Source organism: Rhineura floridana, chromosome 6 (genome assembly GCF_030035675.1).
Source record: "Rhineura floridana isolate rRhiFlo1 chromosome 6, rRhiFlo1.hap2, whole genome shotgun sequence".
In the NCBI taxonomy this organism is placed as follows: Eukaryota; Metazoa; Chordata; class Lepidosauria; order Squamata; family Rhineuridae; genus Rhineura; species Rhineura floridana.
In genome coordinates, this window is record NC_084485.1 from 137,097,892 (window position 1) to 137,123,034 (window position 25,143).

At 46.3% G+C, this 25,143-nt stretch overlaps 1 protein-coding gene across 9 annotated transcripts in view; it reads right to left on the minus strand.

Moving 5' to 3' along the window:
- NR5A2 (nuclear receptor subfamily 5 group A member 2) overlaps positions 1 to 24,098 on the minus strand; it is a 165,880-nt gene extending 141,782 nt beyond the window's left edge. For 2 of the 9 annotated variants that reach the window (XM_061633939.1, XM_061633934.1), the window contains exon 1: positions 23,808 to 24,098. In XM_061633939.1, the coding sequence (XP_061489923.1) occupies positions 23,808 to 23,825 (18 nt within the window). In that variant the 5' untranslated portion in view covers positions 23,826 to 24,098. Of the gene's footprint in view, positions 1 to 139; positions 237 to 544; positions 564 to 1,079; positions 1,119 to 4,364; positions 4,384 to 4,866; positions 4,888 to 5,455; positions 6,036 to 23,807 lie in introns of those variants that run through there. The other 7 variants (XM_061633933.1, XM_061633932.1, XM_061633931.1 and 4 more) reach the window with 7 other exon arrangements.
- Between the last annotated feature and the right edge of the window lie 1,045 nt (positions 24,099 to 25,143).

Below are 25,143 nucleotides of genomic sequence, written 5' to 3' on the forward strand. Positions count from 1 at the left end.
GCAATTTATTGGAAACATTTTTTAAAAAAAATGCAGTACAAATGTAAAAAGCAAAAGGCCCCTTGTTTACGAGGAAAGTAATTTTTCACTCATTTTCCAAAGTTCTGTGTTATAGCAACAGCTCCTTTTAAATATTTACCTAACCTCCAATTCAGTCTTCCAAAGCCAGCAGCTCTAAGTTGAAAATCAATTTCTTAAACAGTACTAGGAAAAAAACACTGTAAAATCTTTTCCTCCTAAAACTTGTCTGAATGTATTCCTCTGATCAAACCTGCCTGCTTTATGCCTGATGCGGTCAAAGCAATGCAAACTACTCAAGAGATTTTGCCAGGATCCGATCCGGCTGTGTAATGAGTGTATCTTCCAAACTCTTTCAAAGGCTGGCGACTAAAACAAGGAATAAAGTTCTACAACAGACCCCCCCCCCCACTTTTGATCTTTTTGCTCAGTGGAGCAAAAGGAGACTTTCAGGAAATTCTCGTCGCTCAGATCCTAAGAATTCAGCCGAAGAGAAAATCCCAGCGCGTTGGGGCAAGAGTCTCACCAAGTGAACCAGTTTCCTGCAAAGGGGGGGAAAGGGGGATCCGTACCCCACCGGCTCAGGAAAAGATGTCTGCAACATAAACAGGAAGATCCGCCAGTCTGAGATCTCTCTCTCCCCACCTCGCCCCCCCCAACCACTCCCAGCCGACAGAAGGCGAAGAACAGCAGCTGATGTCTTGAAGGGACACTCTGCCTGTGGGAGTCGAAACCGCCACGTTTCTGACAGAAAAGGCTAAGAACATGTTGGGCTGGGGCTGCTGGGACACTGCAAGGGTGGGTGGACGAGAGATGGGTCTAATTCCCCCCTCCCTCGAAAAAAGAGCCCAGTCAGCAGATCGTCTGAAAAGAAGCACCGGTTCCCCTGCAGCTAGACGTGGGGATTATAAGGCGTCCTAAGAAATGAGAGAAATATGGATGGACGGGGGACGGGAGAGGAAAGAGATGGAAGCAATCGTGAATTGAAACAAGATTGAAAGAGGATTTTCCTCCCCCCTTAATGGTAAAAGTCAAGGCCAGCGATCCAAGGCGTTTCTTACAGCTTTGCGGAACCTGCTCAGGCGATTCTGAGTAGGGCTGGCGAAGGGGGCGCCGAGGTAACCCCTGCAGAATGGGGTGGGGTGGGTGTGAAAGTGCGGGAGCTTTTGAAAAGACTTCGCTCTAGTTTCCCCTCTGCCCTTGGGAATCTGAAGGTGGGAAGGGACATTAACAAGGCGTGTCCGAGCCCGGATGAGGGAGAGAGTCGAGGGGGACTTCAGGGCGTGTGGAGGCCAGGCCTGAGCGCATCGGTTGTCTGTTTGGGATGAGATTGACAGACCCGAGAGGCTCATCCCAACACATTCCGCATTATCGGGAAGATGCCTTAAATTCAATGGCCGTTTTGTTTTACTTTGTGGTGTTTTTTTTTTAAAAAAAAATTAATCCCGGAATGATGGATCCACACTGCTGCAACTACTGTAGTTGAGTTTCTGTTGATGCCGAGTCAGGTACAAATGCGAAAACTACTTAGACAACTAAAACTGTTAGGCGGCGCCAATATGCCTCATTCTTCCAAAAGAGAGGAACGCCTTCACAGACAGTTTCCTCACTCCAACACGTTTTGCCCCTCGCTCTGCTCTGCGCATACACAGATATGCACACCACGCCAGCTGTGGTTCAGAGAGCCCTATGTTGCTTTGGAGTTTGCAGCTAGTGCTGAAATTGGATGGATTGATCTGGGCCTTACCTAGCCTGTTGCAAGTAGGAAGGGAACGTCCGTATGGAAATGAGAGCAACCTTTAGGGGACTAATCGGCCCTGAGGGATTGGCTGGCTCTGCCTAGACCTGTCCTGCCTGGCAGATCCGGGGAGAGGAACCTTCATTTCTGGCAATTTAGGCTCACTCTTAATCATGTCAACGCAGAAGTAAGTCCCGTTGAAGAAGTGGGGGTTAGGATTGCAGCCTAACCCTTCGTCCATTTTAAGCGCATTATTTCCCCCAAATAATCCTGGAAACTGTAGTTTATCCCCCAAAGAGCTACAGTTCCCAGCACCCTTAACTACAGTTCCCAGGATTCTTTGGGGGAAAATAACACGCTTTAAATGTATGGTGGTCACATCCAACCAGGCTGGAGAGGGCCAGTGTTTTAAGTGCCCGACTCTTATCTGCTTCTCAGTTTCAGATCTCCAAGTTGTGCTTTCGATGGGACTCTTGGGGGAAAAGAGAACTCCCATCCCTTGCCAATTTCAAGGATCCACGACCCAGTTAAGCCGAAATAAATGGGCTGATTAAGTTCAGGCTGCCATGCACAGAAAAGCTTCAGATTTCCCACTGACATCTGTGGGAATCGGGTTTGCAGAAACGAGAGGGATATCTGTCAGCATCACGTACCCTCACCGGCTTCCAGGCTTTTCCAACTCATGCAATTAAAGTAATTCCAAGTAATGTGATGTGCTTAGGAGCAACACGCCTGCGTCGACGGGACTTGACAATCGCATCACTAGAAACAACCGTTAACTTGGCGGCGCTGCTTTTAAAAGAACACGACTTCCAGTGCCATTCAGATCGCGGGCTGAAGGTTTCAGTCCTAACTGGCTTGGAAGGAAATCTCACTGGGCAGGCTGCAATCCTAAATAAATACCTTTACTAGAGAGGAAGCCCCCATCGAAGCCAATGGGACTTATTTCTGGGTAGGCATGTAGAGGACTGCGCTGCTAAAGTGCAATCCTGAGCATGTTGATTCAGAAGCAGATACTCCGGTCGAGTTCACTGGATCTCCCTCGTGCTTAGGATTGCAGCCTTTCACTCCTAATTACTCCTGCCTTTCAATCCCACTCTTTTGAATTCACTACTATGAGCTATTAGTAGTTAATTTTATTCCAGTTGTGGCTGATTTGCACACACGATTGAGCCACCCAGGCGCATGGAAAGTAGGCACCTGCAAGCGAACAAGGCTGTACTAGTTCCCCAGAGACCCTCTGGCTCCACTTCCCCCTCCCTCTCTTGACGGAAGGAGATGCTGCAGACAGATCAGCTGTAAAGTCTCATTGGGGAAACCTAACGAAGACAGGAGAGAGGCCTCTGCATTTGACAAACTGTGCCCCAATCCCACCCCATAGCAATTTGTCTGAAACAAACTTTCCTGCCACACCATTCATTTAAAGCACATTCAACACACATCTGAAGCACAGGGATCCCACCACAGAATCCTGGGAACTGTCGTTGGTTAAGGGTGGTGGGAACTATAACTGGGAAGGGGAACTACATTTCCCAGGATTCTTTGGGGGAAGTCATGCACTTTAAATGAGAGCTAGATGTGCTTTAAAGCGTAGACGTCTACATTGGCAGTTCTACCCGCTCTTTCTTCTGCAAAGTTTTTTTCCCAGATCCGATGGTCAGTTTCAGAAACTTTAGGAAGCCCTATTGTTGTCTTCCGCCAAACGCAAAGCGCTCACGAGCTCTAAAGGCGGTCCTCGCGGCTCTGGCTAGTCGGCTAAAAGCTTTAGTTTAGGCACAGCGTCCACTGCAAGGGCTCTGAACCAAATGGTTCCAGGGCGCTCCTCAGTCCCCCGGGGATGCAACCTGTGCCACGTATGTAACACGGAAAGAAAACCCGGCTTTAGCCCAGGAGCAGGCAGGATCCGAAGTCACTAGGACTGATGGATCCGGGGGAAAATTGAGGAAAAAGAGATCCCAGAGTCGGGTTGAGGAAGAAGAGACCCGACACTGTGTGAGTTTGCTAAGGAAGAAAGGAGCTCAGGAAACTACGCTACAAGGAAGGAAAGGAAGATCTTTTCCCTCTACCTCCATCGTCGCCTGGAATCATGGGCTACTGGGGTCTACCAGCTGGGATGAGATGAGCAGACTAGAATAAATTAGTTTCTTTCAGACCACCAAGCTGAAATTGAAGCGTATTGTCAATTTCAAGTTTAGCCGGAGTCTAAAGGAACAAAAAGGAGAATCTGCACATTCTCTTGTCCCGTGTCGTTTACATCTCATCTGATTCTGGGCATGGGGTATCTGTCTTGCTTCCCCACGGAAAGAGCTCCCAGCCCTCTTAACTGGTTGCCTCACTGAACGTTTCCCCGGAAGGGCTTTATGTGCGATGCTGCCTCCTTCTGATTCTGTCACAGCGCAAGATTAGCACGGCTCACCTTCAGTCCCAGAAAAGGGGCGTGTGTGCCTGTGCGTGTAAAAGTTCCCGTTAGTTCCCAGTTTCCTACGGCGGATTCCTTGACTCCCAAACCTGTTTGAATAATCTCCCTAAACTGAAGAACCAACCGCACACATATTTTGCTTTTCATTTGCGAAGCAAGGGCTTAAGTCCATTCGCCAAAGGACCTCACTTTTTGTCGCTGTTGACCAAGGAAGGCATTAGCATTGGGTGATTTCCGGGTAGATGCTTACAAAAGTCCGCCTTTCCTCCAGTCTCTCTCCCCACCTCATCCCGCCGCAGGCGACAACATACATCACGCTAAAACGGGCGATTTCTTTTATTGGGTCGACTGCTGCGATCGGCGCAAACAAGCGTTTGGAGTGACCCTCCGTCTGCTAGGCAAGTTGGTTATTCACCTTACGGGGGGCGGGCGGGCGGAGAAAGCCAACAAGCTTCCGGGTTACATTGTGCCTGATGAAGACTCCCGTGTTATTTGAAAGCTGGTATCTTCCTAATCACACAAAGGTTGATCCAGCTTCTTCTTTAAAAAAATAAAAAAAATAAACGCCTCAATCTTAAATGCCTCCGGCCTAAACTGACTTGAAAATAAGTCCCACTGATTAATCTGCAACTTCGAAATTGACGGGGCTTTTTAAAAAAAAAAAATCGGTCGCCACCCGATGTTGACTTACTAGGGAGCAGCGAGACTTCCTCGCGAGTAAAACGCGCATGGGATCGGACTGTTCCAGTCCAGCCGTGGACGGGACTCATTTGTTCACCCTCTGCTCTGCAAGCATCCAGCTCCCAGATTCCCATCACTCCGGACTGCGTGAGGCTCTTCCCTCCTGCCTGCCCCCGCTCCCCCCCGGCTCCTTCCGGGGGAATTGCCTTCCAAGGTGGGCAACCCAGCCCTGCAGCCCAAGGACAGAACTCCCAGGGCTTGGACTCCCGAGGAAAAGTGCGCCCACCCAGCGTGGAGCGCCTCCACAGCCTCGCAAGTGCAGCGCGCGCGGGCTGGCAGCCGGAGCCGAACGCACCTTCAGTCCCACCCCCTTGGGGCCGCTCAGAAAGGATCGCGGCCAGGCGCTCTCCTCGCGAGTCGCTTTCGAAACCACCGAGCCTTAAAGTTGCCGGCGGGGAGGAGACTGCAGCGAGCCCTCCCGGCGCGCAGTGGAAGAGGCTAGGCTGCCCTGCCTTGCCTTGCTTCTGCCCGCCTGCCTGCCTGCCTTCCGGCCGGGGCACCACAAAAGCTCACCCGATCCCCTCCCTGGTGCTTCTTACCTTGCATGTTTTCCGGCATCTGCCCCCGTTCCCCATTCGATCGGGCGAGTCCCAGGGCTTCCGTCTCCACTTTGGGCAGCATGACAAGGCAGCGACCACGGGCCGGTCTGGGCGGCGCTCCCTGCCCGTCCGGCGGCGGCGGCACAGCAGCACCTGGACGCGGGCGGCGGCGGCGACCGGGCGGGGGTAGGGCAGGGCAAACGGTGGTTTAAAGCCGAGGGAAGACAGGCGGAAAGAACGAGCTGGGAGAGGACGCGATCGGCGGCAGCGGCTGCTGCTCCTGCTCTCGGCTGCCCTCCTCGCCCTTTTGCCCTGCTTGCAGCCGGACGCTGCGCCTTGGCGGCCTCGGGGTGGAGCCTTCGCGCGCTCCGAGCGCCCCGATCCCCCGACGGGAAGGAAGCGCCCGCTGTGCCTCCCCCGGACCTCGCTCGCGATCAGCTTCGAGGGAGGGGGGCAGTCAACCTGCCTAGCCTAGTCCTCCGGACGCTCCCTCTTTCAGCCTCTCCCCTCCCCTGCCCCCCGCGTGCGGGAAGAGAACTTCCCAGCCTCCCTAATCCGGAGTCACTCGGATCCCGATTGGATGCCCAACTCCATTTTCTACAAAGAGGCACTTCCCAGCTGAGGAAGAGAAGGAGGGGGCTAGGGCTAGCATGTGAATGTCAGCGTTTGTGTGCAAAGGGGGGGGAGGAAAGGGGGAGGGGGCCGATACTGCCTGTTCAGCCAATGAGGAAGAAGCCCCATCGGTTCTTCCGATCCCCCTCCTCCTCTTTGCATCTTCCGCCTCCTCCATCATCACCCCGGTAAGGTTGACATTCATTCTTCCTAGTTTAAGAAGTTTTTTAAAAAAGGGTAGGTGGTTAGGATCTGGGCTATTTGGCCACCGCGATTCTGAAAAACTTTTTACTGTGGTAAGAAAGAAATGTCGACTCCACTCTCCCAAAGCAGCAATTCCGCCTCCCTTCGGAGTAGCCAACGGCTCCTCTATTCGGTTACTATTTTGCCCCGGGTTTGGGACACCGAGGAATAGTTGTCATTGTATTAGCTTTCCTTCACAGCAGCGGGTGGGGAGTAAGTTTCGTCGAACACGGTGGGACTTACTTCCCAGTAGGCAGGGATAGGGTCAGGCTGTGCGCCCTGCAGCCCTCATGCTCACACTTCTTTGGAAGGAAATGCCTCTGTGCAAACTGGGGCTTAGTTCTGACTTAGCTCGCGGAGGATCGGGATGCGCTCCTGGGAGGTAAGGGGGAATATGCCGGGGTCAGCCCCCAGCCCATCTCCAAGAGACGGGCTGGGAAGGCGGAAGGACGACAGGCTGGCCCGCACGCGCACTGGGAGACCCTGATTGCGTGTGAAAGCAATTTATCCCGGAGTAAATACCACAAAAATATATGCTTCAGGCAGTATGTCTATGATCTTGTTTGTTTCATTCTGTACGAAGCCCTAAGAGTGTGTGCCTGCGCACGTCTTCTGAGTTGCAACTCTTTTGCACGTGGCAGCTCCAGATCCTGACGCTGTCACTGTTATGTCCCCTGAGGTAAAGTAATCTTCGCTGTGTAGAGCGTTTTTTCTTCACTCCCCCCTCTCGGATTTCCCCGAATCATACGAAGGAAGTCCGAGGTGATCGGTCCGCCCAGTTCTTCCCGCAGCCTCTAGCTTCCTGCCGTCCTGTCAAACACAAAGGTGAACCATTTTTTTAAAAAAAAGAATAGGGTAGAACGCAGCCAGACTGAAGCACGTCTACTTCCCATTGATGCCTGAAGGAGAGGTCTTCAGCACGTGGTGATTAAGGCTCCCATCGACATCAATGGGCCTTAAGTTTAGGTGGAGTGCGCGCCTCAAACAAACAAACACAACCCCGAGCGAACTAGGAGCTCAAGCCAAGCCAAGGGGTCATGTGTCTCTGTCCCTCTGAACTCTCCAAGTCCTCCGCGAACACTAGGCCACCGTTGGAAGGCGCGCGTTCTGTTGCGGTGCCCTGTCGTGTTGCGAGGATTGTCCTCCGGTGAGCTGAAATCCCCGCGCTCAGCCCAAGTGGGGGGGGGAGAGGATGCTGCGTCCCGACCGGCGTCCACTAGAGCTGAGTCCGGCACGTGATGGTCATTGTTTTTCCCCACTGTATTCATCAAGGCTTCGCCTGTGCTTCCTGTTGAATGACAAGCAACAACACCACCAACATACCGGGAAGTGGGCAGATAGACCGCCTTGTGCCGTAAACAAACTCTCAAGACTGTCAGAATGGATGCTTCCCCCCCCCCCGAAGAGCATCGGTCTTCATGCAGTATTGAGGACCTCGGTCCTAGCATTTCGAGTCCTAGCTAAATTCTAACTAAAAGTTCTACTCATTGTAGGAAACGCACTTCTAACGATCAGCTGCTGGTGAAGAGGGCGGGTCGTGCACACCCTAGAAGGCACTTCGATTTGGGTGCTTTTGGCTCGCAAGTGTTTTTTTTTACGTTGTATTAAAATAAATACGTAACATCCTGATCTTCATTTCTTTTGACGCTGGCGTCAGATCCTTTGCCTCCAAGGGAATGAACTTTATCTTTCCTTCCCCCCTCCGCCGCTCCTCTTCCCCTCTCTGCCTCTTGCTGCTTGCCCTGAAGCTAGGCCAGGTAAGCCAGGCGCTCAGACCTGCCGGTGGCTCCGCACAGTGAATTAAAAGAGCCAGTTAGTGAAAGTCCGATCGCGTTTCCTGCAAGGATTTCCCTTCGCTCTCCTCACCCCCGCCTGACATCTCCCCTAACTGCACAGCGAGGCTCTCAAAGGACCCGAGGATCTTCGTCCTAGACTACGGAGGTCGCTCTACTCTGATCCACCATGGTACTTTCCCCTTAGGCTACCTCACCCTTTAACTACTTCGGCTTTGTAAATATCTTACGGCATGAATAACGGTAAAAATATGACACAGGCAGCGATGCTGTTCCAAGTTTGGAAACTTGGCTCTTTTTAAAAGGGATGTTCTTCATGAGGACTGTCTTGTTCTTTTGGCCATTTTCTGCGTAGAGAAGCATGGATCTGTTTGGACCTGGATCTGCTTTTTGACCCGGCTTTTCTTTCAGCTGGTTTTCCTGAGGCCTGCTTCGGACTAAACCTAGACGTGCGGGTGCGACACAAGAGCGGCGGCCCCCTGTTTCTCTGCTTAGTTCTGAGGCTACCAGTTAAGACGTTTTAGTTGTTCACGTATCACGTTAGTCCCATCCCACCCAAGTGACTGACAATGTGGTTTACATGATCCAGCCCACTTCTCTGGGACTTGAAATGGTTTCAGTCCTAGCGCTGAGCGTTGAGGATCTGGCTCTTCCTGTTTCAATGTCACCGTCACCGAGCGGACGAGAAAGGGAGAGAAAAGGGAAGGAAGGCCCGAACGATGTCTGCAGCGGACCCTTAACCGTTAGATTCATTTGACTGTAAAGCTTCGCCAAGGAGCTCAGCTCTAGATTTACTTGGAGGAGAGGGGAAATGAATGGGACCCATACCTCGCTCCGTTCTCCCTTTTCTTCTCGTTGTGAAATTGACGAGTTTGTAGACTGGTCTCATCAATTTCACAAGAAGAAGAAAAGAGTAAAATATTATTTCTAGGAGAATGCCGAAGCAACAGGAGGCATTACTTCGGTCTTGCAGACAGGTTCCTGAGCGGAAGTTGTGAAGACTTTTGAGCGCCACCACCCAGACTCGGAAAAGCCAGGCTTGGCCAATTACAACACTCCTTAGCGTCTACATCACATCATTCTGGGCGTGGCCCAGTAGGCAGGCACGTGCTGCGTCTCTTTCCGTAGTAATCTATCTATACACTATGTATAGATATTAAATTATGACAAATGGTGAAAGGCGATAATAAGGAAAAGTTGATTGTCTGGCATTTCTTTTGTACCTATACCCACGCTAACCCTCTAAGAATGCAGGGCGAAGGAGACTTCATCTGCCCAGGCTCTTTCCATTTGTTTTCAGATGGTTTCAGACTAGAGCTAGGTACCCCCCCCCATTTCTCCCAGGTGAAGGAGGATTAATTTACTACTAAGTATATACCTAGGTCTAGTCTCTAACGGAGTTCAGCGGTCCCGGGGTGGCCTGGTTAGAGACCAATCATGTGCATGCTTCTTCGGAATAAACCACACTGAATAAACCGGGTGACACTTGCTTCGGAGTTACCCTACATAATAGGAACAGACTGCAGGGCTGCAATCTTAAAGCACACTAGTCGATGGGACATTGCCGACTATAGGGTGTTAGGATCGGACTGGCATGCCTTGGTCTTATCTTGGACACGTGCTGCCCCATAGGACGCAACAAGGATGGAACCCACGGAAAAAATCAGCTCACACTTGCACGCCGTCGCTTGATTTCCCTAGGCTCGTTTACGCCTCGTCCCATGGAAAAGGGTTAGGAAAGTTTTAGGAAAGCTCTTGTCTTCTCCCTGGGCTCCCGGGACTGCCGTTGATTTCACCAAGAGTTTTAACATCTACGATTGGGTTGAGCAACCGTCATTCCCTTTCCTTTACGTTCACTTTCCCACTCCTTGCACCGCCAAACTTCTCTCTCCGTCTCTCTGCGATGTGCCTCTCCTGCGTTTGCTTAGCTCACCCTGGCTTTGGGTTGAAGCTTTTCAATGACGCTTATAATTATAAAAGATGATGGCTCGGGAAGGTTTTAGAAACCTTCATTAGCAGGAGAAAGCAAAAATCCACTTTCAAAAATCGCAGAGGTAATAAAATCTAAAATAAATTGATCGCCTCTGTTTCCCCCCCGCAGGGCTCGCCCCTCTGGAATGCCAAAGTCTTGCGACCCGAAGCAATTTGGGGTAGCCAGCGTGATGTAGCCTTTAAAGGTCCGACGAGGTGTAGGGAAACCCAGAGTCAGATCTAGTCCCAGGAGTGTTACGCTTACTGGCTGAGTCAATCACTGCCTTTCAGCCTATGCTGCATCACAGGGTTGTTGTGAAGATAAAGGAGAGAGGAAGTTGGCTGATGACACCCAATTGTTCAGGGTGGTAAGAACAAAAAGGGATTGTGAGGAGCCCCCCCAAGAATATCCTCAAACTGAGCGAACGAATGGCCATTTAGAGGGCAAATGCGATTCAATCAAAGCAAGCGTGAAGTGATTAGGCAGCAAACCCTCACTTCACATTTGCGCTAATGGGGTGTGAACCAGGAAAGACGATCGTGGTGGATTACTCCAGGGCAGTTGTGAAGAAAGGTCCATTCCATAGTAGGGGGTCACTAGGAAAGGGCTTCAGAATAAAACTGCCAGAGTCGTAGTGCCCTTATAAAAATCTATGGCGCCCAGACCCTTGCAATACAGTTCTGGGCTCCGCACGTCACAAAGGGCACCGGAAGGGGGTCCGGAAAGGGCAACCACGATGGTCAAAGGGCCTGAGCAACTCCCCTATGAGGAAAGGTGACAACATTTGGAGCTTTCTGGTTTAGCAAAAAAGATGAGTAAAGGGCATATGACAGAGGTGTATAAGATTATGCCTAATACTAGAACTCAGGGACGTTCAGGGTAGCTGAATGTGGGAAGATTCAGGACAGACCTAAGAAAGTACTTCCTTTACAGAGCGCAGAGTTCAACTATGGCATTCCCTCGAACAAGAGGCAGTGATGGCCACAAGCCTGCACGGCTTTACAGGGGGATTAGACGAGCGCACGGAGGACAGGGCTGTCAAGGATACTAGTTATGATGGCTATGCACTTCCTCCACGGTTGGAGGCAGTAAACCTCTACTGCTGCTGGGAATCGCGAGGGAGGGGGGAGTGCTGTTGCGCCTGTGTCCTGCATAGACATCTGGTTGGTCACTGTGAAAGCCTGATCCTGTGCTAGAGGCGCCAGTAGCCCTTAGTTTGATCCAACAAGGCTCTTCTGATGTTCCTATATGGTGCCATGAGCTTCTAAAGGCGGAATAGGAACACTTTCTATGTGGGCGGGACTTATCCAAAGCAAACTTTTTAAAGTCCCCGGCCTCTGCCATTTCTCTCTCCCCCCCCTCACGTTTTGTTACCATTGGCTCTTCCCGATTCCTCCCCCTTCCTTTTAAGAATATAAGAAGAGCCTGTTGGATCAGGCCAGTGGCCCATCTAGTCCAGCATCCTGTTCTCACAGTGGCCAACCAGGTGCCTGGGGGAAGCCCGCAAGCAGGACCCGAGTGCAAGAACACTCTCCCCTCCTGAGGCTTCCGGCAACTGGTTTTCAGAAGCATGCTGCCTCTGACTAGGGTGGCACAGCACAGCCATCATGGCTAGTAGCCATTGATAGCCCTGTCCTCCATGAATTTGTCTAATCTTCTTTTAAAGCCGTCCAAGCTGGTGGCCATTACTGCATCTTGTGGGAGCAAATTCCATAGTTTAACTATGCGCTGAGTAAAGAAGTACTTCCTTTTGTCTGTCCTGAATCTTCCAACATTCAGCTTCTTTGAATGTCCACGAGTTCTAGCATTATGAGAGAGGGAGAAGAACTTTTCTCTATCCACTTTCTCAATGCCATGCATAATTTTATACACTTCTATCATGTCTCCTCTGACCCGCCTTTTCTCTAAACTAAAAAGCCCCAAATGCTGCAACCTTTCCTCGTAAGGGAGTCGCTCCATCCCCTTGATCATTCTGGTTGCCCTCTTCTGAACCTTTTCCAACTCTATAATATCCTTTTTGAGATGAGGCGACCAGAACTGTACACAGTATTCCAAATGCGGCCGCACCATAGATTTATACAATTGAACTACAGGGTGCAATCCTGCCAAGGGGAAACAGTTGTGCAACGTCGTCCTAAGCCTATGTCATCAGAACCGTCCCACTGTATTAAACGGGGGGAAAGTACGCCTCAGGATCCTCCAGAGCATCTCTAAAACGACTTGCATGGATCGTGTCCTGGACTTTAGGCAATCGAGTTTCCTCTTCATTTTTTCATCCCCCAAAATGGTGTGTGTGTGTTCTCTCACTTTACCAGTAACTACTATGAAGCACTCTTGCTTTGCAGCAGATTACATCACCAAAGAGGATACACCAAGGGGAGGAAAATCTTAATTTTACGTATGTTTACTTGGAAGTCACACTGATCTCATTGCAACCTTTCTCCAAATAAGCATGCCTAGAAATGTAGTGTGCCTGTGAGTTCCGTTGGGCACCGAGCGTTTTGACCCAGTATTTCTTTAAAGTCCTTCCTCTGCCACGGGCTCAGTAGAGGGCCTTGGGCATATCTCTTCGCTTCACTTGCCAGCGTTAATATTAGTCGCCTGTGTTTTCAAGGCTCTTGTTTAGAAGAAGTCAAAATTAAAAGCACACAGTGTAAATTAGAAAGATCTATGTCATAGATATAAATTTGGGTGCGATCCTAACCGTTGGAGCAGCCCGATCCTGTGCATTACTCTCAGTGAATTATCAATGGGTCTCGGTTCTCATGCAGGTAAGTGTAAGACTGCAATTTTACTCCTCCCCCCAGAGTACAATGAAACAATAGTTTCGAAGCACGTGGGGATACGTTCCACAAGAGTGGGTACGGTATTTAAATAGCAGCAATATTTTATTAGTCATGGCGATTTTCACGAAAGCGGGTTTAAGAGAACGGGAAGACTGTGGCGTTGAGATAGGCTCACGAGCAATATTTGCCTCTGATGAACCACCAAGAAGATGCAAAGATCACATTGGCACACACTGGAAAAATGTGCCTTTCGTCAGGCGCGGGGGCGGGGAAACAGCCACTCTTAACTGTCTGGTTCAGAGTCCACCCGGCGCTCCTTTTATAAACACCGCGCTTTGGCGCTAGTTGGCAAACGGCTTGTGTCAACTTGGCGAAGCGCGCTGATGCGCTTCCCTCTTTATCTTCCTTGCACTCACGCTCCACCACATTTCAAACTGTTCCTTCCTTCCTCTTTCTTGTCCTGAAACAACCGCAACCCGAACTTCTGGATCAGGAACTTTTTCATCTCTGTTTCCTGTAAAAACCTCGCCGCCTCGATCTTTTCAAAAGAAAAATTGGCGCTTCGAATTGAACCGCCCGTACAAACAACACCGGCGCAAAGTGAAATCGACAAGGCGCGATTATAGGGCGTGGGATAATTTTTTTATTTATTTAAAGAACTCGATCGATCCTCCAGGGCTCATTTTCTTTGGATTGCGAAAGGGAATGATCGAACAGAGATATGTTGTAATTCCTCCTCCTGGCTGGTTGCTGTGTCACTTCCCTCTCCCTATCTCCTAATCTTTGTTATACCTTATCTCAGCATAAACGCAATCAGAGGATTAAAAAAAAATACATCACTTGAAAATGTCGTCCACGACATATCCCCGAGCCATCTTCGAAGCTTAGTCCTAAACTTGAGGTTTTTCACTGTTGAAGGCTGCATTCCTGCGCGCACTTAACTGGGGCATAAACTCTATTGAACACAGAAGGATTTAGGTCCAAATACTCTCGCGCAGGATTGAGCAATATGCCTTGCCCAGGCATTTTCTATAGTCCCTTTCCCACCTCCCATCCACCCATGACTAAATTGGAACTAAAGCTGCACACGTATTTGAGAGTAAACCCAGTTGAAAAAAACGCTTACATGAATAGAACTGGGCTGCATGTTCCTTTGAGATTACTGGAACTTCTTGACAAACCATGAAAGGAAGGCAGCATCAGTTAATTACTAATAGTGAAATCCTAGGCATGTTTGTGCGGTACTAAATCTCATTTATGCTTAATCCCAGCTAAGTGCACACAGGATTGCTGCTTGAGTCCATTGAGATCAATGGGATCTACAGTGCAATCCGACAATATCTACTCAGAAATAAGCCTTATTGGGTTCAGTTTGCCACCTAAAATTAGAGGTGACTTGAGTTGAACTGGAGAGGCATTTAAGACACTTTTGCAATTGCAACCCAAACACACCTTTTTTGATTATTGTGTTCACCCACTCAGAGTGAGGGTAGAGAACATTCTCCTCATTCTGATTTAGGTTTGCACTATCATATTTGATTAGTGTTAGCACTGAAATGCCATTGTGCTCACATTGTGATCCCTGAGTGGGATCTCATTACTAGAAATGAGTTACTAACCCTGGGATGGGGACCCTTTCTCCAGATGTTTTAGGACTACAACTTTTATAGTCTCTGATCATTGGCCATGCTGGATGGGGATGATAGGAGATGGAGTCCAACCACATTCTGAAGGCCACAGGTTCTTCACCTTTGCTCTAACCACCCTCAAGTAATTGAAAAGGTGGGCTGGGGAGACAAGCTGCTGCCAACAGGTGGGGCAAGAAATGAACTAAATATATAAAGGGGAAGGTTGGGGAAACATTTCACCCCTTTCAAAGGCTTTCTTTTGCATCATAAGCATTTGCATGAGAACATTCAGGACAACTAGTTCTTGTGACTAACCTGTTTCATGGATTCAGTGGAATGTTCAGTGAGATTCTAAACATAAGACCGCAGATGTTCTTGGGATTTACTCCTTGGTAAATGTGCCTAGGGCTGCAGCCTTAATCATGATTACCTTTAGTTGGATCAGAGTCAATACATTTAGGTACTGTATTCTTTTAATAATCGGTCTGATTGGGGGAGTTAGTGATATCATTTGGGAGTCATTTGGGTGCAGCTTGAGGATGTTGACAAGGTGCTTGGACAGGTTCGTGCAGCCACTTCTGTGCTGGATCCTTGCCCTTCTTGGCTAATAAAAGCTAGCAGGGATGGAACAGCCGGCTGGGCCAAGGAGGTGATAATGCCTCTCTGTGAGAGGGGGTGGTCCCTGGCTGCCTGAAAGAGGCAGTAGTGAGACCACTCCTGAAGAGACCCTCCCTGGACCCAGAAAATCTTAATAACTATACGCTGACAGCAAATGTTCCATTCCTGGGCAAGGTCCTTGAGTGAGTGGTTGAGGGCCAGCTCCAGACACTCTTGGATGAGACCGATTATCTGGATCCATTTCAGTTGGGTTTCAGGCCTGGTTTCGGCATAGAAACAGCCTTGGTCGCCCTGTATGATGACCTTTGTTGGGAGAGAGACAGAGGGAGTGTGACTCTGCTGATTCTCCTTGATCTCTCAGCAGCTTTCGATACCATTGACCATGGTATCCTTCTGGGAAGACTGGCTGAGTTGGGAGTGGGAGGTACTGCATTGCAGTGGTTCCGCTCCTACTTGGCAGGTCGCCTCCAGAAGGTGGTGCTTGGGGAACATTGCTCAGCACCCTGGACTCTCCAGTATGGGGTTCCGCAGGGGTCAGTTCTGTCCCGCATGCTGTTCAACATCTACATGAAACCATTGGGTGCGGTCATCCAGAGCTTTGGAGTGCATTGCCATCAGTATGCTGATGACACACAGCTCTATTTCTCCTTTTCATCCTCTTCAGGTGAGGCTGTCAATGTGCTGAACCGGTGCCTGGCTGCAACAATGGACTGGTTGAGGGCTAATAAACTGAGGCTCAATCCAGACAAGACTGAGATGCTGCTAGTGGGTGGTTCTTCTGACCAGATGGTGGATGTCCAACCTGTTCTGGATGGGGTTGCACTTCCCATGAAAGAGCAGGTTTGTAGCTTGGGGGTTCTCCTAGAACCATCTCTGTCACTTGAGGCTCAGGTAGCCTTGGTGGCACGGAGTGCCTTCTACCAACTTCATTTGGTGGCCCAACTACGTCCCTATCTGGACAGGGATAACCTGGCTTCAGTTGTCCATGCTCTGGTAACCTCCAAATTAGATTACTGCAATGCACTCTACATGGGGCTGCCTTTGAAGACGGTTCGTAAACTGCAGCTTGTGCAAAATGCAGTGGCCAGATTGGTAACAGGGACCAGATGGTCCAAACATATAAAACCGATTCTGGCCCGCTTGCACTGACTGCCTGTATGTTTCCGATCTCGATTCAAGGTGCTGGTTTTGACCTATAAAGCCTTACATGGCTTGGGACCACAATACCTGATGGAACGCCTCTCCCGATACAAACCCACCCGTACACTACGTTCAAGATCAAAGGCACTCCTCCGGGTACCTACTCCAAGGGAAGCTCGGAGTCTGGCAACAAGGGAGAGGGCCTTCTCAGTGGTGGCCCCCAAATTATGGAATGATCTGCCTGGCGAGGTGCGCCTGGTGCCAACACTGTTATCTTTTCGGTGCCAGGTCATGACTTTCCTCTTCTCCCAGGCATTTTAGCATGTGTTTTATACTGTTTAAATTTTTAAATTGTGTTTTAAATTGTTTTTATAAGATCTGTTTTAAATTGTATTTGTTTTATTGTTTTTAGTTACTGTAAACCGCCCAGAGAGCTTTGGCTATGTGGTGGTATACAAGTATAAATAAATAAATAAATAAATAAATATTGAAACGATAGACTTTAGTGCTGTTCTTGATGTAGTAGTATTCAACTCTCACATTCACATAGCACTTCAGAGTATTCAAAGCAGTGTAATATCTCTTCATTGCAAATAGAAGATCAAAGGCTTAGAAAAAGTGGCTTAAACCTCACAGTGAGCTCATGGTTAAGGCAAAATTTGAACCAAGGACATTATTATAATTCATTATTTTATAAAGCATCATTGGTCTACATCAGCCTTCCCCAACCTGGTGCCCATAAGATGTTTTGGACTCCAACTCTCATCAGCTACAGCAAGCATGGTCAATGGTGAGGGATAATGGGAGCTGTAAACATCTGGAGGTCTCCAGGTTGGAGAAGGCTGATCGATGTAGTGCTTTACAGAGAAAGATAAGCCAAAGAGACATCTATAATCTTTTCAGAAGAAAGGCAGGGTATACAATTAAAAACAAACCGGCAAAGAAACAAATATAGCCAGGTCTCTGCCCCAAGGAGTGTACATTGTAAATTCCCTGCTCAGGTGCTTAGTTACTAGACTACACTACCTCTTAACTATTGCTCTTTGAAACAGCAGTAGATGCTTCAGGCAGCCATTAGTATTAGTTGGATGGCAATAAAGGTTACACAAGCAGAAAAAATTAACAGGTAGAAGTGACAAATGGCTTGTTTTCTCTTCCTACCCAGGCCAGTTTTTCAAGTTAGTGCTTCAGTTCACCCCCTGAATTAAACATACAAAACTCCTAAACATTATTATCAGGAACTTTGTAGTTTTATAAGGGGTGGAGAAAAAGAAAGCCCAGTAAGTGATTTTATATAGGGTACTTTAAAAAAAGTTTCAGAACTCCAGTTGGTAACTGGGTATTTGAGTCATTTCCTTTCACTGCATTAGGGACCACCATTAGGAATTTTATGTGAAACCAAGGCAGCAAGCAAATACTATGGCAAGAAGTTGACCAAGATTTCCATTTCATTTCCATTTTTAGATACCTTTGCAGGGCTGGCATCAACGGTTGGCATAACTGGGCACCTGCTGGAGTCCACATCCCAGTAAGGGGCCCGTTGCCAACCTCTGGAGCCTCCTGACCCTGCTCCTCCTCCTTTTTGCTGTTGCTGCCTTTTTATATATGCCCTCTCTGAGCAAGCAAGTAAGCAGTGACAGGAGCAAGGAGAAGCAACAGTAATTTCCCTGTGTCTTGTCCTCTGTATTTGGGTGGTGGTACCAAGTGGGTCCATATAAAAATGCAAATGAATGGGCAGTGGCAAGGACTAGAGAGCTCACTCATGGAGTTACGCTCAATGTGAACATATTAGCAAAGGGCCCCTACAACTGAAAAGGGCACAGTACAATAATACCTCAGTTAACCAGTCCTCCAGGAATGGAGCTCCTTTTAGGGGAGGTTTTTTTTTATAGGTGAACCCACCAGCTTTGTTTTGCTATGGATAAAGCCTGTGCCTTTGCTTTAAGGTGAAACTGACCAGCCAGTGTCTTTGCTTTGCTATCAATAAACTGATACCCCCATGCCTTTGCTTTGCTAGGGTGAAACTGACAAGTCCATGTGTTAGTTTTGAATTAAAGAGATCTCAGGCTTTCTTCCAGGGCTGGGGAGAGGAGGATCCAATAAGACTCAGAGGAGAGGAGGGGTATGGTTAGGGTTAGGGTTAGGGTTAGGGATAGGGATAGGGATAGGCACCCTTTAAATCCCCTGCTGAAGCTGGCCCCACCATCTATGAATGGGTGTAGGAACCTATCCCTTTTCTTTCCACGTTATTCCTACCTCTGGTGCCAAAGTTTCTGTTAAATAAGTAATGTCCAGGAATGCTTCTACTTGGTTAACTGAGGTATTACTGTACATTAATCTCCAGCTTAGTTCCAGTTTCTAAGACTCACTATGGTAGGAACATAAGAAGCTGCCTTGTACTGAGCCACACAAGCCATACATGTATCAACTTTAGTACTGTTATATGACTGGTTTTGATGATGCCTGTGAGTATTCTACAAGTCTGTAACTCTGTGTCTGTAGAGGTGGAGTTTGTAGTAAAGGAATCTGCTGAACGGGTCAAGCCAGTTTCTTTGTTAAGCTAATGGGTCTGGCCAAGACTGTCAAGTTCCCAATCTGCATGTCACAAGACTTGGTCAAGAGCAAATGTGTTGTCATAGGAACAACTGGGATGATGTTTTTTTAGGGGGGTAGACTCTCCCTCCTCAACCAGCTAGGACCCAGGAGACAGTCTAAAGACATCACAGTCTCCAGGCCTCTTCATTCCAAGGAAACCAAACCCTGGGTAAGCTCTGGAGCCCCTGGAAGTCTTGTACCATTCAGAGACTGGAGTGCACACCAAGGATGGGGAAACCTTTTCAGCCCATGGGCCACATTCTCTTGTAGGCAACCTTTGGGGGCCACATGCCAGTGGTAGGCGGCACTAGAAGCAAAAGCGGGTGGAGCAACTAATGTTAATTTTAGCTTTGTACAGTATGCTTGTTTCTACATACACTAACACCCCCATCTATATCCTCTACCCAGGCAAGCAAGAAGCCTAGGGGGAAAGGGGTGTGGCCTGGGGAAAGTTCTGAGGGTCAGGTAGACAGGCCTGGAGGGCAGTATTTGGCTTCCTGGGCCTGAGGTTCTCCAATGATGGGCAGCAGTACTTCAGGATTTCAGGCAGGAACCTTCCCAGCCCTACCTGGAGATGTCAGGGATTACATCTGGGACCAGTTGCATGTAAAGCATGCTCTCTGCTCTTGAGCTGCAGTGGAAATTAGATCAGGCAGGCCTTAGTCCTACAAATCCAGCTTTCAATGTGTCTACAGCAAAGCTGTCCCTTTTCAGACAAAAATATATATAATTACCAAATATATACCAAATGTGTTGCTTTGAGGAAATAAGCTAACAGACAAAGTATGTATAGTTGGTGAGTTCCCTGGCTCTTCCTCTGCACAGAGACAAGATCCTTCATATCCAAAGGTTTCTAACTGATCAGACCAATGTGACCCAGGTGATGGGAAGTTGTAAATAAGAATAACAGGAACTAAAATGCATCATGACACAGATACTTTTAATCCACTGAATATCTTGCATAAAGCCGCCTATCATTGGCTAAAACTATGATAGCTAAATGGATCTTCCATGTTCAGTGTCAGTGTCCTTCAAACATCAGATGTGTATGGGTGGAGGAAAAGAACAGGGGAGGTTTGTTGTATTTATGCCCTGGTTATAAGCTTCCCAGAGGCTTCTGGAGGCCAGCATTGGAAACATAATGCTGAATTAGATGGACACTCAGTGTGATCCAACAAGACTCTCCTTGTGTTTGTAGATCTCTGCCATGGGCAAACCCCTCAGTTTTGTATAAAACTGCTGAACCTCACTTCAAATTTGTAGGGATTTGATCAGCAGTTATTTCGCTGTGGGGATATTTGATTGTTTTAAAATGTTTTTTAATGTTTTGAATTGCTTAATTCAATTAATCAGTTGATTATGTATCTTTTATACATACTTTTATACATACATGAATATATATAATTATAACCCCTTATTTGTAAATGATGAGGCTGATGATGTTTGCATAGGATACTGTTAGAAGTAAAGAAATGTTAAGTCATAGTGGTGGTAATAAATAATGACCACTGATGATAGGAACGTATTTACTTAAGTTCAAAATCACCCCATTTGATTTCTGTTATGGTGGTCAACAATTAATATGTGAATAGGGGAATCTTATTTCAGAGTTAAACACTGGGGGGGAAAATGGTGTGGTCTAAATTTCCACTGTTTTGTATCTTTTTAAAAACTGTTTTTCAACTAGGCATAGAATGATCTGTCAGCTTCAGTTCTCTCAGTTTCTCATTTTTCTAATCTTAAATTTGGTTCTTCACATTTCTGCAACAATTTGTGATTTAAAAAAAATTCTCATGAAAATTCGCCAGCATTTTAGTGCGAATTTCTCCTAATACATCTATATTTTTGTACGCAGTTTTGACTAATGTACACATTTTTGACAAGCAATTTATCCTAATATAATGCATTTGTGTGTGTTATTTTCACCACTGTCTTCATTTTGTGCACTTTCCCATAATATATGCATTTTTGTAAACATTGCTTGGTTGGCAAACTGCATTGCAAATTTGTACAAGTGTGAATGTTGAAGGATGGCTGGGTTTCAGTTCTCACATGGTTTTGGAAAGTGCAAATTCAATAAATTTGGCTTTAAATGTGACAATCATCTGTCGCCTGAGTTCAGAATGCCAACTTTTTCCCAAAGCTACGTCTCCTTTCTTCCCACTCGCACCCGCCCAAACACATTTACAAGAGAAGCTTTAGTATTATACATAATACCCAGATATATATATATCCAAGTCATTAAAAATAATCTGTATTCAAAATGCCAAATGAAAAAATGTCTCTTTGCCAGCCAAGCATACTCTGTAGTAGAGTAGTAGTAAATAATAATAATAACAACAACAACAACAACAACAATAATAAAATTCCAGTGGTTTTACTTGTACCAGGGTGGGTTATAGAAATTTAACAAAACCATATTAAAAACAGTTTAAAAGAAATTACATACACAAAAGAGGGTGGGTCCTAAAATATATATATATCTTGGATGTCAAAGGCCAGGAAAGAGGTGCGTGATCAACATTCACTAAAAATTGTACACTGAAGTTACCAAAAGGATCTCTGTGGGCTAGGAATCTCACAGTTTAGGGATTGCCACAGAGAATGCCCTATCCTGGGCCACCACCCCCTGCAAACATCTGAGGGCAGCGGAACTACCAAGAGGGCTCTCTCTGCTGATCTTAACACTCAAGAGGGTCTGTAGGGAAAGAGGCAGGCTTTCAAATATTTGGGGCCTAAGTCATTTAAGGCCTTAAACACTAATGTGAGCACCTTGGATTGGGCCCGGAAATGAACTGGTAACCAACCAATTTAACTGTTTCAGCTGCCAGTTAGAGAAGTGGAGAGAGAGAACTTCAACTGTCATTTGCAAAGGGCATTAGAAAGTGCTGATGTTCACATAATATATAATAGTCGTTCCATTGCTCATATTTGTGTTTGTAATTTCCACCACAGTGCATACTATAGAACAACATTCTGTTGTGGTGTGTGTTATGTATGTGTGTTAAAAAATTATATGAAGCATAAGCCAAACCTTTTTTACTCACAAGTAATCCCTCTGGAACTCAATGGGATTTACTTTGGAACAAAATACCCACAGGATCAGGCTGTGCATGTTATAAAGATCTGGACTTTCAGTTTTATCAGATTCTTTCCAACTTGTATGCTCTTTGGTAATGAAATCTTAGTCATGGGGGAAAGAATTCATACTGATGAAAACTTAGGATGAATAATTGCAGCTCTATCATTTTCATAGAGATTGACCACAGAAGTCTAAACAAAAGTGCAATTTTTTACCTGAAGAACGCTTGGACAGAAATTGTAGGAACTGTAGCAAGGATAACTAGAGCTGGAAGCACATCTTTAAACATAGCGAGAGCACAGAAAAACCATTGCTTCACCCCCCCCCCATAAGCCTTCTAACTAAGATATGTTCTGGACATTTGCTTTTGATTATAAGACTGCTGTTTTTCATAGCTGACTGAAAATGTTGTATTTCTAAATAGTTTGGATGTGTATGTGTTATACTGAACAAGCACACACATACCTTGATTTTTCTTGCATGAGAAACACCCCTCATAAAAAAAGAGTCTTTATCAGAGCACGCCTATGCATACTTACTCAGAAGTAAGTCCCACTGTGTTCAGCGGAGCTTACTCCCAGGTAAACAAAAGATTCAAGCCTAAAAGGGTATCACAGAGCATGAATTTGCTGGGAATGAGAGAGAATATAAGTATAATCCATTGGTTTACTGCCTAATAAGCATCTGTTTAGGAATGCAACCTTAATTTGTTAAAATAAATGTGTAAAAATCAGCATCTGAAAGCAAGCTCATTGCCCCCATTCTTCTTATGATGTAGCTCACCCTTTTCTCCCAGAATGTCATATGCAAGGCTGGCACTATATAAAAAGTTTAGAAGTTGTGTTATTGACTTTAATAGGACAGAAATTTTACCACAGGCTCAAAAGCATTGCAAGAGAAATGATATACAATCCAACCAACAGCCATGTCAGTGGAAGTGAGCCTCCTTTCATCCAATGGAAAGGGTGTATCTAGGGATGTGTAAAATCTCCGCATTTATTCAGACTTTCAAAATGAACTGGAAATACTCAAAAGTTTCAGTTTTGTTAACCAATGGGTGGGATGAATGGAGTATTAAACAAGGACAAAAAGTTGTTAAGGAAATTGTACGTGAAACAGAACAAAAGAAAAGAAAGAAGCAGAAGAGGGCTAAATAAACAGATTAATATACTGTCTATTACAAAGTCTCATGCTAAAGTAGTACTCCACTGTCTTTCATTTATCAACTTCTTTCTCATTTCCATCTAATCAACATAAAGTGTTGCTTTTTAAAAAAAATGTCTACATGAATATGTATTTGATTTCGATAATGTAACAGATCAGATTACACAGATTTCAAAATCTCCTGAAAAACTGCAGTTTTCCAAAGTTTAAGTTTATCCCCACATCGCTACGCAGGTACAAATGTGATCTTAGCAACTTTGTAAACACATGACATACTATCCAACACAGCGTATCATTTTCTGCCTCTTTCCCACACCCAGATCATTATTATTATTATACAGTTCTTTTGGAAGGCATAATCTACCCACAATTAAACACTTTATAAAATCCTGTTTACTTAAATGGGAGTGATTTAAGCACGTGTTTAACTCCATCACTGAAATAAATGGGACTTTGAAGTACAAAGTGATTTATTTGGGCTGGATGCTCTTAATAAGTATTTCATCTATTGAAAAATATGCTTACTCACTTATCAACATGGGTGCCCTATACATTTAAATATATGTGATATTCTTTTGAATTCATATTCTTTTGAAGCATAAATGAGATAACTGTGTAGCGATCCCATCAAGATGATTTTTTTCAATCTGAGATGACTAATATGGCTCAGATTTTGTTCTGTTGAACTGGCCTATCAAAAGAGAAAAACTTTTACTCACCACCTGGAAGAAATCCATGTTTTATAGGTTCCTGCGTGTTGCTGGTATCCAAACTAGAAGACATAATTAGCTGCAAATATATAGTGCCCTTGGGTTTCAGGTATACAGCATTGAGCACGGCAAAAGGTGAGGCTTGTAAACTTTTCTGGCCTTGGGATGCAGGCTACAGTAACCTTCAGTGAAAGTCAAGGAGCAGTCCATCAACAACACACACACATGCGCACACACACACATGCACGCACACACAAATCCAATAATTCAGAAAGTAACAGTCTGTCTTTCAATGGACTCTGTACTTTTTCCAGCATTAGTGACCCTCTGTAAACCAGCTATCCCATTTCATGATGGTCCCTAATCAGAAGAATTGGGAGCTGGGATAGGCTTGGCCTAGTCACATGATTCCAAACAGGTTGATAAGAGGACCCTGTTATAAAGTGACAGCAAAAAAGAGATAAGAACTCTTGGAAGATAACAGGCAGAGAAATGATTAACTCTGGACTGGAGAGGTGCTATGAAGCAGAGGGAGGAAGGCTGTAAACTTGTGGGGGTCAGGAGATCATACTGAATGGGTAACCCCTCCTCCTGCCATCCCAATGTAAAGTGTAACACATATAAACTCATTTTTGTGACCTGGCCTCTTGATGCCATCATTTCTTTACAGAGTGAACAACAACCATGGGCTTTTCGGGCTTCTGTAAATACCTTTGGAAGGCAGAACTAGCAAACATTCATCCCTAACCTGGGCCGGCGAACCTCTTTATTGCTCTACATCCCAAAGCAATATGAAGGGGCAAGCCCACGGTGATTTTCTGTCTGACACAAACATTTTATTGTACCTATTCATTAGACAGGAGACTAACCCCAGTTTGTTTGTGCAATAGTCACCAGTTAAAAGTGTAAACTGTTTTTTTCTTCAATAGCTTAAGCCCTTTATTGCTTGGTTAAATACAATTATCCTGGGAAAATAATGGCTCACTTGCAGTTGGAGTGGCATTTTTTTTAAAAAAATGACTAGGATGAAGAAAGTTTCTCCTCTGCCCTTTCCAAACATTTTACTAGGGGACCCACTAACAGAATTCTGTCTCAATTAGGGCACCAAGATTTAGATTCTCTGACCTGGAAGTAATACTTACTTAGGTCTTTGTTGCATCTTCTGCCAATTTTCACTGCTACCAGCTTGGCAATTCACCCAGGGGCCAGTTGTGTGACTCATCAGTATGCAATTGCAGCCCTAAGATGCAGTAAAATGGCTGTCCACAACATTAAAACATAGTAAAAGCACAATTTAAACAGTGTTTCCCCCTCAGTTGTAATGGCATGAATGCAGTGTATGTCA